Genomic DNA, 14,584 nt, shown 5'->3' on the forward strand with positions numbered 1-14,584 from the left:
ACCTAGCAAAATGTCCTCTGAAAAAGATGTGCCCGTCATAATCATTGGCGGCGGCATTGTAGGCCTCTCGGCCTCCAATTTCCTCGCTCACCATGGCATACATTCCATGGTGGTAGAGCGCCACAAAGGGACGTCGATCCATCCGCGTGCGAGAAGCGTCAATGCCCGAACTATGGAGCTCTATCGTCGGCTTGGAATCGAGCAACTTGTCCATGATGCCGGTGCGTCGATATCACCGAGCAAGGGCATCTATGGTGGCGCGTCTCTCAAGGAGGTCATTGAGCCTAAATCACGCTCCGCGGGTCCCAGAAGTATGCCATGGATTGGGGTTCTTGCACCATTGAGCCCAGTGACCGGGACATTTGTCACTCAAGACATGATCGAACCAGTTCTCTTGGACGCTGCAAAGGGGCGCGGTGTGGATGTGAGATTCGATACAGAGTGTATCGATATTGAGCAAGATGACAATAGCGTCAGTGTCGTCTTGAAGGATCGGGTGACAGGGGTTAATTCGACTGTCCGGGGACGCTACCTCATCGCGGCCGATGGCGCAGAGAGTCCGATACGCACACGCCTCAAGGTTCCAACGACCGGGAGGGGCACAATGGGCCATTTGCTCAACATCCTCTTCCACGCCGACCTGAAACCTCTTGTTGAAGGGCGCGAATTCTCTCTCTGTAGGATTGAACGGCCCGAAGTCAGGGGCCTCATGACATCAATCAACAACGACGACCGCTGGGTCTTCCACCTTCTTTATGACCCATCGAAGGGCGAGCAACCCTCAGACTTCCCACCCGAGAAATGCAAAGAGCTGCTGCGCTTGGCCCTAGGGATCCCGGACATTGAGATCGAGGTCAAGAGTATCCTCCCATGGAAGCCGTCGGTACGGATTGCGGAGCAACTGCAGCATGGTCATATCTTCCTTGCGGGCGACGCAGCCCACCAGATGCCGCCGTGGGGAGGGCAAGGGGCAAATACGGGCATCGCAGACGTCCATAACCTCGCTTGGAAGCTGGCTGCAGTTCTCCAAAGACATGCGAACGAGTCTTTGTTAGAGACATATGACGTGGAGAGGATTCCTGTGGGAAAGGCGGCTGCCGAGTTTTCCGCAAGCAACGCTGATGAGGACGGAATCATATCAGCAAAAGGACCATTCGGGTTGCTGCTTGTTATAGCCAAGGGCTTTCGTTTGCTCTCCGGCCACGGGATTTATTATGCAAGTCGGGCCATCTGTGCAGAGGACACTTCTCCCCTTGGGGGATTGACTTGGAGGCCGTGGACCTGGCCGAGCTTGATGCTTGCGATCGATGGGAGACCTGGAACTAGGGTTCCTCACTTGTGGGTTGAGCACCTGGGGAAACGTGTTTCGACCCTCGACCTATGTGGCAAGACCTTTGTGTTGTTTGCCGGTGCCGACGGCATATCATGGGTGGAGGCAGCAAAGAAGGTGTCTTTAGCCATGGGTGTTGACATTGCAGCATATCGTGCCGGCCCTGATGGCTGCGATCTGGTTAGTCCAAAAGGCAGTCTCGAATCTGTTGCAGGCATTTCATCTCGAGGCGCGATACTCGTGCGTCCAGATGATTTTGTGGCGTGGCGCCAGAGAAGACAAGTTTCTGATCATGAGGCTGAGCTCACCAAGGCCATCAGACAAGCGCTGTGTCTATCATGATCCGGAGTCGAGTCTTGATACGGAGACTTTTGCTGCGTGCCCCTTGTGGGAGTCCTCGGCTCATGAAAATCCATCTGTTTTGATAGTCAGAATGATGCATGTAAGATTCGCTGCTCAAACGTGTCAACCTGCCGCTTATGATGTATTATTACTTGGACCGCTAAGCCTCGTTTCAGCCTCGCGCCGGCATCTGGACGCAGTGGGCAACGTTTGCTGACACCGTCCCGCAGAAGGGGCGGGCACTTAGCGGTGGATACATCAGCTTCAGTATAAAAGTAACAAAGGTCCCCGGTTTCGTCGCCCAGCATTTGAAGCCTCTAATCGCTCCCGTCTCATTTGGGGGGCCCATCAGTCGGTAAATTTGTCGTCTGACCTCTCCATCACAACCTTCTCGAGGGAGTTCTTTTCGGACGACATATTCCACTCATCAGTCGAGCCTCTCTTTCTACCGACTACAGCCCGGGGAAAGGTTACTCAGCCTGGGTACTTTAGTACGAGCGAGATACATACATCTACATCTACATCTACATCTACATATCCTCCAGCCATACAACAACCACACCAACCACACCGCATCCGCAGTGCACAGAGGAGAAGAAAGAATCTCGCAGCACCAAAACCCCAAGTCCACCGTGGGAACGATGTCCTCCTCACCAGAGCCAATCCCGGCTTTCTACCGCGTCTTCTTCAGCACCATCGACCCCGTCATCGCGCTCAGCGGCGTGCTAACCCAACTCTTCTCCCCGGCCACCATCCTCCGCCTGTACAACGCCTCGTCGTCACTGACCCTCCCTCCCGCAATCGAGACGACCGTGCTCCTCGACAGTTCCGCGGGATACCTCCTCTCGACGCTGTTCCTGCAGGTCGTCATGCTCCGTCTACGGCCCGCGGATCGCACGGTGTGGAAATGTCTCGAGGCGAGTATCCTGATCCAGGACGTGGCGCTTGTCGCGGCCGTGGCGAGGAGTCTGGACGCTCAGCACCGACTCGCGTGGCGGATGGTCACGGGCGAGGAGTGGGGGAATTTGGGCATTCTGGTGGGCGTGGGTGTGCTGAGGGCGGCGTTTTTGATGGGCATTGGCATGGAGGGAGGTCGTGAGGCGAGGAAGAACTTGAAGAGGGCTTGAGGGCGCATTCTTCTTTTTTTCTTTCTTTTAAATCTTCTGGAAGGGGGCGCTTGGGAAGAGAAATTGGTCATCGCGGGAAACCCTCCTCTGTTCCGATGGGAATCTGTTGATTTTTCAAGGCATGAAAGCGAGAAAAGAAAAGAAAAGAAACAGCTTTGTTCAATTTACCCAAGTGATTATCTTTTCCGTCCCATATGCAAAGCCTCATTATCCATGTTACTCGTTACAACACCTGAGAGGCGTTCCGTGGGTCCTTTTCCTTGTCGCGTCAATTCATATGAAAGGTACAGAAAAAAAGAGGAGTCCGTGGTCATTCCCGTCCTAAATGATATCCTTGACCAACTGATAACCTTGACCCAACGTGCCCACGGTCCCCATCTGCGCCGCCGCCACATCGGCAACCTGGTCTGCCGCGTAGCTGGCTGCAGCTTGCAATCCCAAACCCTGGGCGGCTTTCTGGGCCACGGCGACCCACAGCCAGCCGCCCTTGTCGGTCTGCAACAGGCCGATCTTCTTGGTGTCCTCGCTCTTCTCGGGGCTCTTGTGCTCCTCGAACAGGTCGCAGACGTCCTTGACGGCCCGCTCGTGGTTGGCGCTGGGCTCGAAGAAGCCCGCCGCGAGACCGTCGACCGTCAACCGCTCCTTGACTTCTTGGGCCTGCGACGGCTGCGTCAGGAACACCGCCAGCAGGGCCAGGCTGAGCGCGAACAGCGCGTAGATGGCCTTGAGCGTGACGAGGAGATAGAGTGGCACGTATGGCACGCGCACCGCGAGGAAATTGTTTTGCCTCGTCCATTCGAGCTCGTTCCGCACCCCGATCGCGATCCCGGAGCTGAGAGCCACGGCGGCCTGCGAGAATCGGTCGCCGAAGATCTTGGACAATCCCTCGGGCGTTTTCTGATACGCGGCCAGCGCCGAGGCGTCTTGGAGCGCCAGGTGCGAAAGCGGGCTGTTGATGGCGAACGGCGCGCTGAAGACGGCTCCGTAGTAGTCGGCCACATCCTCGTCCGCCTCCAGCTCCACAAGGCTCACCGTGGCGTTGGTCCACTTGTATTTGACCTGCGCGATGGTCGCCGAGCAGCTGATGACGAACACGGTATCGCCGCTGGCGTCGTATTTGAGATAGTGGTCCTTCCGCATGTTTATGAACTCGTCGCCATAGGTATCTACGGGTGGGAATCCCTTTGACCAGGCCAAGAATTGGAGTGGATTCTGCGTGCTGAAGAGGTCGGTGGTGCTGCTTCCGAACCCTACCGGCTGGGTCTTTGCCGTGTCGTTGAAGAATTGAATGCCGACCATTGCCTCGTCCATGGCCGACGTCGCGCTCTTAGGGTCTATGCCAACCTCTCCAGAGTACGAGAAGGACGGTGCGCTGTAAGCGCCGCACGTAAAGCTCGAGCTGACATTGTCGGCGTTCGGTGTGACGTTACAATCTTGTGTGATAACTTGGCATTGCGTCTTGATGGCCAGTGTTGTCGCGGTGAAGTCAAGCTTCGTGTTGCTCTTGACATCTCCGAGGAAGTAGTAGTTGGAACCATTGACCGTGACATTGTAGATTGTGTTGTTCAGCGAGTTGGACATCAGAACCTCTGCGGCTTGCTGTGCGTTGAGCACGCCTTGCCGCTCGCCGTTCGCCGCAGTCCAATTCGTAATGCTGCACGGGTAGCTGCAGCTGGCTTGATTGTTGCTTGGACAACTCCGTACAGCCCAATCCCCTGGCCCACACTGACTGGAGTTTAGACCCCTTCCAAAAGAGAATGTCGTATGGTTCTGCGGAATGACCAATGCAATGTTCATGGCCGTGGTGACTGTACCAAACCAGCTGTCGACTGCGCCGATCGCGAAGCTAGATTGCCAAAGTCAGCGTACGACATGGAGAAGCAAGGGAGAATGGTTGACCTACGTCATGAACACAATGAACGACAGACACCAAAAAGCGAGGGGGACAGGTTGAACAAGGCTCTCGTGGTTTTGCCACCGGTACTTGACGGCATCAAGCAGAGGTTGCGTCCCACCTCCATTGAGCAGCCCGATCAGGATGGATACCTGGTGAGGACTGGGCAGCTTCTCGGATTTGCTGGCAGTAGCCTTCATAATGCGCTGGCCCGCGAAGAAAGCAACAAGAGCCATGGATGCCCCGGTGACGAAGGGGATGAGCTTGGCCGTCCATGAAGAGATCATGTGCAACACTGCTGGGTTGGTGATGGTCTTGTAGTAGAGGTAGTAAGCTGAATCTCCGCCATTGTTTTCGATGTACTGAATATTTTGGAGAGCCTGCAGCCCTTCATTCGTGCTGGTTGTTACTTGCTTCGGAGGAAGATAGACGTAACTGTTGTCAATTCGATTGTACAAGATGGCCGTCAGAAGCACACTGGAGATGACGGCAACTGGAACGCAAGGTGCAAATGCTCCCCAGAGTAGAGACGGCAGAGCGCCCTCCATGTTGCTTTTGACTCCATGATGAGAGGGGGAGGGGGTAGGGGGAGGGCTATCTGAACTGGATTGTGTGGCAGGTGTCTCAACAGCCTTTTCAGAGAGAAGAGGAATCTTTGTAGGCGACAGAGGTTGTTCCGGCACTGCTGCCATTGTGTGCTGCGAAATCAATGTAGAGAACTTCAACACAAACCTATTCAACACAAGCCGGAGGACTGCAAAAACTCAGAACAACCCGCAAAGCTGGAAGCAGGCCACGGGTATTTGAGTCGCTCCATTTCGACAGTCCTTCTGAGAAGGTCATGCACCAGCTTCTGCAAAAGGCAGCTAGGCGAAGTTGATCGCGCAGACTCACATAAGGCAGAGTAGGCCACGAAGGGTGCATGCAACCGACGAAAACAGCAGCGAGATAGACAACGCGAGGGCTGGACGATTCGTGAGGGAGGGTGAAGCCATCCACACATTGGCGACGTGGTTGTCATCCAGTTGGCCGTCAGTGGAACACTTTCCTAAAGGCGTTTTGTGGCTGGCGTAAAGGTGCATTTCAGCTTCGGGAATGGCCCAGTCCAGGCTGAAAGAAGAGCAGCTGTCAACCTTAGCGAGCAGCTGTGTGGGAGGAAAAAACGACCGCCTTGGAAAGGCTGCAGAAACAGCCGTTAGGCTGGCCAGTCATGTCATGTGCAGTGGTCCTTGATTGTTCGCGCCACCTGTGCCCTCCGTCCGAGATAGGGCAGCACACCGCTGCGGGATGTTCTGGACTGGCCCATGTAGCTGAAGTTTATGCATGGCCATGCAGGGCAACCAAAATGCGAAAGGCCAAAAGACCATGGCAACTGAAGATGCTGTGCCACCTACCGGAGGGCGCGGAAACAGGTTTGGATGGCGCCGGAGTATTGTGCCAGCGTTGGGCACTTGTTGAAGTGGTGAGTGTTGAGATAGAATATCATGGACCAGGCGAGGCGGGGGGGTGTTGAGGTGCGGCTGGATTAGACTATCGGAGGGATCAGCAGTGATCATTCTTAGCGGTGCTTAATGGGTGCCACTGGTGCTTAACAGGCCCTCAATGATCCTTAATGATCCTTAATCGATGCTCAGCACGTGGGTGGCAGCCCCGGATTGCCCTGTACTTGGGGTACGAGGTGAGCCCCACTACTTGGTGCCTAGGTAGGTAGCCAGCATTTAAAAGAACTGTCCCGGAAGGCAGAGAGGTCCATGCCCACCTGGCCACCCACTCATCATGCCTGACTCGCTACCCACTCGCACCCGTTCGCCTTTTCTTTCCCTCGCTCGTGATCAGCCAGGACGCCACTCTGGAGACTTGCCCTCGACGCCTCCACGCTCAAACAGTCGCCTCGGATGATGGCCATAGTCGTGGATTCATAGGACCGTATATGAGCGGCGTAACGGATGATACCCTGGTTTCAATGGTGCTAGGATAGACATCAAGTCTGCTGTTCAAGCTGTATCAGGCCTGTTTGGTCACTTCGGAAGATAGATGGCGGATGAGGTACGTATAAGTAAACGCTTCGATCTGATACCAGGAAGGTGTGGTGAGGTTGGGGCTAGGTCATGCTTCTGTGTGGTAGTCCGTCTGTTAGTCCGACAATCGAGTCCGATTCAGAATCAAACTCCTCATGCCTCGCCACAAAGCTTTGAGACTAGAGGGAGAAACAAGGCCAGACAGCAGGATCACAGAAGATCTCTCACACCCGACGGAAGGAGGAGAGGCTTATATATGTATATATGCCTAGGTACTAGGTATATATAGATAGGTACGTTGGTATACCATACATAAAGGTACACTTCGTGGAGAGTGCACGCCGCTCCGCATGAACTTCGGGCAATTCCCCAAGAACAACACCCGCTCCACCCCAAATTCCCCTGGGTTTCACAATTCTGAGCTCGGAAGTCCAGTTCCATTTCCCAGACGACCTCCTCTTCAACTGCACCTTTTTGAGGACTCGGAAACGCTCATTAGGGCGCTGGGGCGTTATAGAGCGTTATTGCGCCGGCATCTTGCGAAATGTATCATCTTACACATGTGAATTGAGTGTCCCTACGCTGATCTGTTTCCGGCCGGGTCGTGGGAAGCACGTCCATTGATTGACTTCTCCCACTTGGTCTCGCTCCTGAGTTGAGGGATCACCGAGGAACAAATAAAACAAAGTCGCTGTGCGATCATGGTGAGTTTGACCACGACAAATCACTGTCCAAAATTCCTTGGGAGACCAGTCCCTGGAATTTCGTCCCGAAAATTCGTGAAAGAAACCACAGCAATGCCCTGACTGAGCCATGCCTATCCAACTAGTCCGCTCCCAGTCCCCCGTCAACTCGAGGCGCAGGAAGCCCGCCGCTTCACCACTCCTCCTCCGCGGCCAACATCGCAGCCTCAAACGGGCCCGCACCCTCGTCATCAGCCTCCACAACCTTGGACAACAACAGCAACCTCCAAAGTCCCAACGACGCAGCCACGAAGCTCGCCGAGGCGATCGATGACTTCTTGGGCGACCTAGAAAAAAGATTCAAGGGCATAAGCGACGAGATCCTGACCAAATTGGATGATATGGCGGAGCGGTGTGATCGGCTGGAGCAGGAGATGCTGTTGAGGGATGCGAGTGGTGCGATGGAGAACGTGGGCGGTGGGAGCGGCGGCGGCGGCGGCGGGAAGGCAGGGAGTACCGCCGGGTCGACCTAGCTGAGGTGTCAAATGTGGTTGGAAACGATCGTTGTTCGACGGGAGATATAGGACGATCGTGACGGCTGGGACGGGACATTTGGGAGACAAGACAGGGCTGCCATTTCTGGACCCGGGCCTCGGGTTCATGCCGAGAGCCGAAAGGGACGGAATGAGATACGAGGCATATGCGATGGTGCGAATCTCGGAGGTATTGACCAAGCTGTTTGAAGGCCAGAACAACCCGGGTCGAGCACGAGATCAAGTCAGCGTGACAGGCAAGACGTCAAAGAGTGGTACGAGAGGCTACGCGTGGATGGAAACTGGAAACCCACAAATTCATTTTTGAACGCCTCAATCTAACGATAGTCAATGTACAGATCCGTTGCCTGCAGACCCTGTTCGCTTTTGTCCTGATCTGCCCGTGTCTTCCAAAGTGCCCACACTCAATGATTCCGCATCAGCTTACAACTCGCTCTTTGGCTCTGGCTCCTTGACCAAGAACTTGGACAGGATATTGCTCCTCTTCTGCATCTCATCAATCTTCTCCGGTGCCAGTCCGCCCTTCTTCAACAGACCCGCCAGTCTTGTCTGTTCTTTCATCGCGTACTCCGGGTTTCCTGTCAACTTGGACAGAGCTCGCAGATAGTAGTCGACAGAAGTGTCCTTCAGGTCGTTTGCCGCCTTCTTGATCTCGGCCGTCGCCTTCTCGATGTCCGTCAAACCATTGGCCGTGACGTATTTGGCGAGCAGGCTATCAATGATTTCAATCGTCCCAGCCTGCGAGTTCAACCCACCGCCCGGAACCCTGTAGGTGCCGGCCTTGGAGTTGACAAAGTCCACCAGGGCCTCTTCGCTGCGAGCGCCGCTGTAGGGTTCTGGTTCGGTAGAGCCCTTGGGGAAGAATTTGATGGTCGGGTAGCCCGTAATGCCTTGGGATTGCGCTGTGGCTTTCGAGTTCTCGGCTTCGGCGTCGATCTTGGCGATCAGAACGTTGGGCTCGTTGACGAAGTCGGCGGCGAGCTTCTCCCACGTTGGTGCAAGGGATTTGCAGTCTGTAAGCCCAGGTATTAGCATCACATGCCCCTAACGCATCGGTCGTCTCAAAGGGACAAACGTACGTCCGCACCAAGGTGCCGTAAAAGCCACCAAAACATCCTTATCCCCACCAATCTCAGATTGGAATGTTGTGTCTGTCAACATTTCAACATGACTCGGTGCCTTCTTTGGTCCCTTGGCCTTGACGCCAGACTTCTCCGTCACGAAAGCCGTCAAACTTTCCAGATCCCTGCCGCCATTGTAATCCTCTGGCTCCGAGCCGGGCTTCCCATCAAACCACTTCAACGTTGGAAATCCCTGGACACCAAATCTCTTGCCTAGGTCTTTGTGCTTGTCCGCATCGACATTTGCAATGGTTACCTTGTTCCCAGAGGTGGCGAAAGCCGTCGCCAGCTCCTCATAGACAGGAGCGAGGTTCTTGCAGTGGCCGCACCACGGGGCGAAGAACTCGACGAGAGCAGGCTTGCCCGACTCGAATACGACTTTGTCAAAGTTCGAGGGGATCAGGTTGACCACATCTGAGGCCGCGGTGAGGAGGGGCAGGGCGAGCGTTGCCAACGGGAGAAGGGAGCGGAGTTGCACCATAATGGCGCCGTATTAAGTGGAAGGTTGTGGTACGGAAGAGTTGAGCTAACACGAACGGATAGGCGTCTTCAGAGAGCCAGGATTGCTAAGTAGATAGAGTTGGGAGAAGAAGATACAGACTGTGAATACTTGGGCTTGTTGGCGGGCTATATACGGGACAACGCCGCTTTATTTCAATGCTTAAAAATCCGGCCTGCGCCCCCTTTTTCAAGGCTGAGAAGCCACTTGTCCTTGCAACTCAGCCTTGTCCCGTAGAGGCCCAATCAACTCTCCTTTCCAAGGATAGATGCACGATTTGGTCAAGGCCTATGATTAGTATTACCAAGTATTGGAAATGTTCTGAGTATCGCGTCTCCCTTCCTCGGCGTTTCTACAACCACCAGACGTCGGTGACGATAGCTGTGACAATATTTCAACGGTCAAGGGTCTTTCGAAAGCCAACATCTCTCTTGGTACAGACATTAATTTAGGCGGGTATGTACGTAGATTGGTACTGTCTCGTAAAAATGAGGGATCAGAAATTCAAGAGAATGTTTCTCTCATTCTCCAACCACATCCCAACGCCGTCCCTCGCCTTCGCTTGTTGCTTGCCATTCAAACATCAACAACTATGCAAAACAATTGGTCGGTGGTCGTGATTGCCGTACACCCTGTTGGACTGTATCCTTCTGTTGCTCATCATCCAGCTCCATATAACTGGTGATATGCGCTGTGAGCGTCAACGAGCACTGCGGGGAAGAGTCAGTAATCATGTTACGAAATGCTGCAAAGTATGAGGTACTTACTCTGTAGTACTTGTTGCTGAGCCTGTTTACTTTCGCACGCACACTGCACACATCTCCCATCCTTCAAATCAAGAAGGACACTCCATGCCATCTCTTCGCGTTCAAGATCCGGTAGACTAGGCCGCTTGAAGTCACTGAGGTGGTACTTGCGACTAACACTTTTCGAATTCGCGTCAGTCATTGGCTGAGAAAAGATCAAGAACCCTTGATCATCAATTCTGATGAAGCGCCGTTTCCATAAAAATGACTCGGGGAATTGTACGTTGACATCTCCAATGTCGACAACATGCATCAATGACTCTGCTATCGAGTTCTCCCTCGTGAGGTCGTGCTGTTCTTGCGTAATATTAACTTGCGACTGATTGACCTCGTCTTTTGTCGCCGGTTGGTTCCTGTTCCGCGCATTCGCTAGATTCGACATCCGCTTCATGAGTCTACTTGTCATTGAGGATTTCGGTTTGTCCTCGGAAATCGATGCGGCGTCGCTGGCTGATCGCGGACCATGGCGTCTGTGGTGGCTCGACTTGGACACTTTGCTTAGATTCGACTCCGACCGAGGCAAATTTGTATGAGACCCTGACCGATGGGATGAAAAGGAAAACCGGCCCTTTTCCGACTTCGTGGGGCTTTTAACCCTGGGTTGACTCGACGCCAGTGCCGGATCCAAGGCCGGCTGATCGGCCTTCTCATGTTCGACGATCAAAGGGCTTCGGTAGAGATTGAGGGGAGTGTGATAGCTAGAACTGGGGGCCAAGGGGGGGTGTTTATTGCTCGAATCACGAACAATCCTTGCTGTAACAGAGATGGTCTCGCCTTTCTGGAGCTTATGCGCATCTGACGGGGGACGTCGTGGTTCTTTTATCGCGACTGATAGAAGTGGCTCATACGGGGCGCCCATTGGAGGCAGTTGCTTTGGGGGTGAGTTTTCGGTTGAAGCATTTGGGGGTTGTTGCTGATTCAAGAGGAATGATGACCGCTTCATGAACGTGGAGAAGGCAGAGGTCCCGGCACTTGTCTCTCGGATTGGCTGGGGCTGTCGTGGAGGGCTTGCATCTTTCGTCCTCAGGACTTCCAAGGCTTTAATGCGTTTAGAAATTCCTGTTCCGAGTGTAGCCTTTTTGGTAAGGGGTAGTTGGGCTGACTCTATAGGTAACGGCGGCCACTGTGGAAGCGCTGTTGAAATGCTTCGTACGCTACCACTGCTGGGCCTGGTTCCATCAGGCGTTGTTACAAGATTTGGTCGACCCGTGGAATGGCTGGAGGTCGGCGGTTTGGCAACCATATCGCGTAAACGATCTGAACTCCCCTTGGACATTATTGGAGTCACTGGCGAGCGTGCCACAGAGACAGGCATAGCCTCATGGACAGTAGCGTGCTGTATTTCGTCCATCAGGGAATCATCTTCTGAAAGGTCTGACGTAGACGCGTTGCCCCCTGATAAGAGTTTTAGGGCCTGTGGAGGTCCCAAGCGCCTAGGTTTCTTCGGAGACTCTACATCCTGTGTGAGCGGTGGATTTGAAGGCTGTTGCTCAGCATCCAGGTTTAGTTCAGGTTTGCTCTCTAAGACGAGATTATCTCCTTTGTTGGCTGGTTTGGCTTCCAGGTAAGCAAGGGCTGCCTTTATATCGGACCTGGAAACATGATTGTCCTCATTATCTGAGGTGACCCTCTCCGAAGTGGCCGGCGGTGTTACATCGACTGGAGCCCCGTCAGACTTGACTGCGGTTTTGTCGTCCTGCGGGAAAGCTTTTGGCGTGAGAGAGGAGCTTGTAGCTGATGACAGAGAGCGGCGAGTACGGGAACAATCATCCTGTTCGCTGAAGGAAGAGGCTTTCGTTGAAGGCTCTTCCGAAATGTTCGTCATAATGGTCGGCGACGTTGTATAAGATGACTGAGTTAGCTTCGACTCCTCGTCGACGTTTGAGAGCTGCTCCTGACTTGGAATTGATGATAGACGGGCACTGGAACCGTTGGCGCTCGCATCCGACTCCGACGCATTGTGAATGTATGTAGTCGACGGGGTCGATGATGCGGCTGAAGCTGCTCTTTGGGCCAAGAGCATGTTCCTTTTCCGCAATTGCAAGGCCTTCATCAATCTTAGCTTTTCTGGTGTGGTTGAGGAAGCATCTCCAGTCACAGAAGCAGGCCGGAGGATTGCAGAGCGACTATCCCCACCATTATAGGGAGCGTGGAGGTAGGACGGCGACGGCAGAGGCGGCGCACCACTGACAGACTGCCCGACGGGAACAAAACGGCCAGGGACGCTTCGACTCGACTGTTGAGAGCCAGGCCGAAGACCGAGGCTCACTAGAGACTTGTTGTTCACACGGATCGAGGTTGGAAGGTTCGCCACCGGCCGTATCCCTGTGCCGCTGTCTGTTGTTCCGGACGTCTTAGGACGATGACTTGGCTCAACGTGAGGTCGCGGTCCCAGCTTTTTCTTCTTTGGCTTGACTGTTGTATACGATGCCACGTTACTACTCCATTGGCTGATACTGTCTGATTCAGCTGCTGAAAGATGACGAGCGTGAGGGCGAGGGGTAGCCGGATCAGAGGCGCCGGCTGTTGCTGTAGCTGTAGTGGTCTCGAGAAGGATGTTGCTGGTGGCTTCGAAATCTGGAGCTCTTGGACCTTCACCTTCGCTAGTAGAAGGTGGCGTCGGGTCGGGCGTCGCGGGAAGCTCCTTGTCGACGATGGAGGAAGGTAAAGGCGAGGGTAATGGTGAGGCCGGTGGTTTGGGTGATGGGAGAAGACTCTCTTTCCGCGGAGGATGAATATTCTTGTCTGGTAGAGGTGGGCTTGTGGGTTTGCTGTTCGCGGCGGCGGCAGCCTCCTCTTTCCTCTTTGCCAGAAGAGCTTTTGCAAGGACTGCGCTTGCCGGCAGTTCATCGAGTTCATGTCTGCCATAAGCCGCGCTCGCCGGCGATGTCACCGTTGATGCCTCCTCCAGCTTTGGTGTTAGGAAGCGAAGAGCCAGGCCCACGTTCCCCTTCTCTTTCTCCTTGTCCTCGTCTGCTGGCAACACGGCATCTTCAGCATCTTCAGTAATCTCGTTGAGTCGACGCCGTCGCAGAGAAGAGCTTGACGAGGTCAGTGAAGAGGCGGAGGGTAAGAGCATGGTACATAAGCCGAGGGCGGATTCGGACAATTCAGAAGGCGCGGTGAAGGAGAAGACGGTGTCATGAGGTGTGATGGTTTCCAGGACGGATTGAAATTGCACGGTAAGCCGCACTGTAGCGGGTGAAGCAGGTCAGTGAGAGTCCAGAATCTCTTCAAGCCCAGCGCATCCACGCATCCACCCACCTTGCAGCAGTCGAGATGTTCCTTCTGGCACATATTTGAGCACGACCTTCTTGCGCCGATACTGCACCAACCCGTACAGGGGCGATTTCTCTGCATATTGTTCAATCACTGTCCGTACAGCCGACACCCCCCCTGTGCCCTTGCTCAACAAATCAACCGTGTCGCGATTGACATATTTCAGTAAGAACCTGGTTCATGTAAGCAGGCGTCACGGCATACGGATTGCGCAGGGCCATGAGGCAGCACAACGTCAAAGTAATGCGCGACTTACCATCCTCCTGCGTCCGCCTGAGCAGCCTGGTGTGCATCGGCGACAGCAGCTCCATCAAGTCCATTCAATGACATTTCTCAGCCCTCATTGAGAAGGCCCAAGCCTGCGCAATGGTTCAGAATCTGATTTCATACAGCCCAGGAGTGAGCAAAAGGCTATACAAAGACTAGGAGACGCAGAAGAGCAATGAGCCCGACGCCAACGGCGAGCAACTACTACTACAGCCCTCTCAGCTTGGGGACGCAGCTTCGAGGGGAAGCCCACATGCAGGACGCAGGACATTCCGCGAATGGGACACAGCGCGACATGCTGTCTGCGGTTCAGGGGGGTGTTGCAACGGGCCAAAGTTGGAGCCACGACAAGGGTAGCCCGCCGACAGTCCGTGGCCGATGTGCCCTGGTCAGCCCCGTTTCTGCGTGATGCACCATGGTGAAGCTGACCTTAACGCTGAAACTCCACGAAACTCTGGGCCCAAACGGCTGATGCTCGAGCATTATTCGCCCTTGTCTCCAGTTTCCACGAGCCAATTTCCCGAACCCTGCATCTGACTCTGCGACTAGAAGCAAGCGAGACCGGCGCTATGCCTCTTCCACATCCTTGAATTTCCTCTTCTCTACGTAAAACAAGCGAAAGTCTGTCGCAGAATCTACACCCTGGACATGGCTGATCACGAAT

General features: G+C 54.3%; 6 protein-coding genes across 6 annotated transcripts; 3 read left to right on the forward strand and 3 right to left on the reverse strand.

The window, feature by feature from the left end:
• Positions 1–10: 10 nt before the first annotated feature.
• Z520_00450 (uncharacterized protein) lies at positions 11–1,672 on the forward strand (the record flags this gene model as incomplete). Its single annotated transcript, XM_016770971.1, has 1 exon — positions 11–1,672. One exon carries the CDS (start codon positions 11–13, stop codon positions 1,670–1,672), a length of 1,662 nt encoding a protein of 553 aa, XP_016637881.1.
• Positions 1,673–2,313: 641 nt separating this feature from the next.
• Positions 2,314–2,799, forward strand: Z520_00451 (uncharacterized protein; the record flags this gene model as incomplete). The annotated part of the gene is made up of 1 exon (XM_016770972.1): positions 2,314–2,799. One exon carries the CDS (start codon positions 2,314–2,316, stop codon positions 2,797–2,799), a length of 486 nt encoding a protein of 161 aa, XP_016637882.1.
• Positions 2,800–3,120: 321 nt separating this feature from the next.
• Positions 3,121–5,385, reverse strand: Z520_00452 (uncharacterized protein; the record flags this gene model as incomplete). Its single annotated transcript, XM_016770973.1, has 2 exons — positions 3,121–4,645; positions 4,703–5,385. The coding sequence occupies 2 exons, from the start codon at positions 5,383–5,385 to the stop codon at positions 3,121–3,123; spliced, it is 2,208 nt and encodes a 735-aa protein (XP_016637883.1).
• A 2,027-nt stretch (positions 5,386–7,412) lies between these two features.
• Positions 7,413–7,927, forward strand: Z520_00453 (uncharacterized protein; the record flags this gene model as incomplete). The annotated part of the gene is made up of 2 exons (XM_016770974.1): positions 7,413–7,415; positions 7,541–7,927. 2 exons carry the CDS (start codon positions 7,413–7,415, stop codon positions 7,925–7,927), a joined length of 390 nt encoding a protein of 129 aa, XP_016637884.1.
• A 444-nt stretch (positions 7,928–8,371) lies between these two features.
• Positions 8,372–9,550, reverse strand: Z520_00454 (uncharacterized protein; the record flags this gene model as incomplete). Its single annotated transcript, XM_016770975.1, has 2 exons — positions 8,372–8,961; positions 9,028–9,550. The coding sequence occupies 2 exons, from the start codon at positions 9,548–9,550 to the stop codon at positions 8,372–8,374; spliced, it is 1,113 nt and encodes a 370-aa protein (XP_016637885.1).
• A 678-nt stretch (positions 9,551–10,228) lies between these two features.
• Z520_00455 (uncharacterized protein) lies at positions 10,229–13,983 on the reverse strand (the record flags this gene model as incomplete). Its single annotated transcript, XM_016770976.1, has 4 exons — positions 10,229–10,278; positions 10,336–13,566; positions 13,639–13,826; positions 13,910–13,983. The coding sequence occupies 4 exons, from the start codon at positions 13,981–13,983 to the stop codon at positions 10,229–10,231; spliced, it is 3,543 nt and encodes a 1,180-aa protein (XP_016637886.1).
• Between the last annotated feature and the right edge of the window lie 601 nt (positions 13,984–14,584).

The sequence above is a fragment of the Fonsecaea multimorphosa genome, assembly GCF_000836435.1.
Source record: "Fonsecaea multimorphosa CBS 102226 unplaced genomic scaffold supercont1.1, whole genome shotgun sequence".
NCBI classification, from domain to species: Eukaryota; Fungi; Ascomycota; class Eurotiomycetes; order Chaetothyriales; family Herpotrichiellaceae; genus Fonsecaea; species Fonsecaea multimorphosa.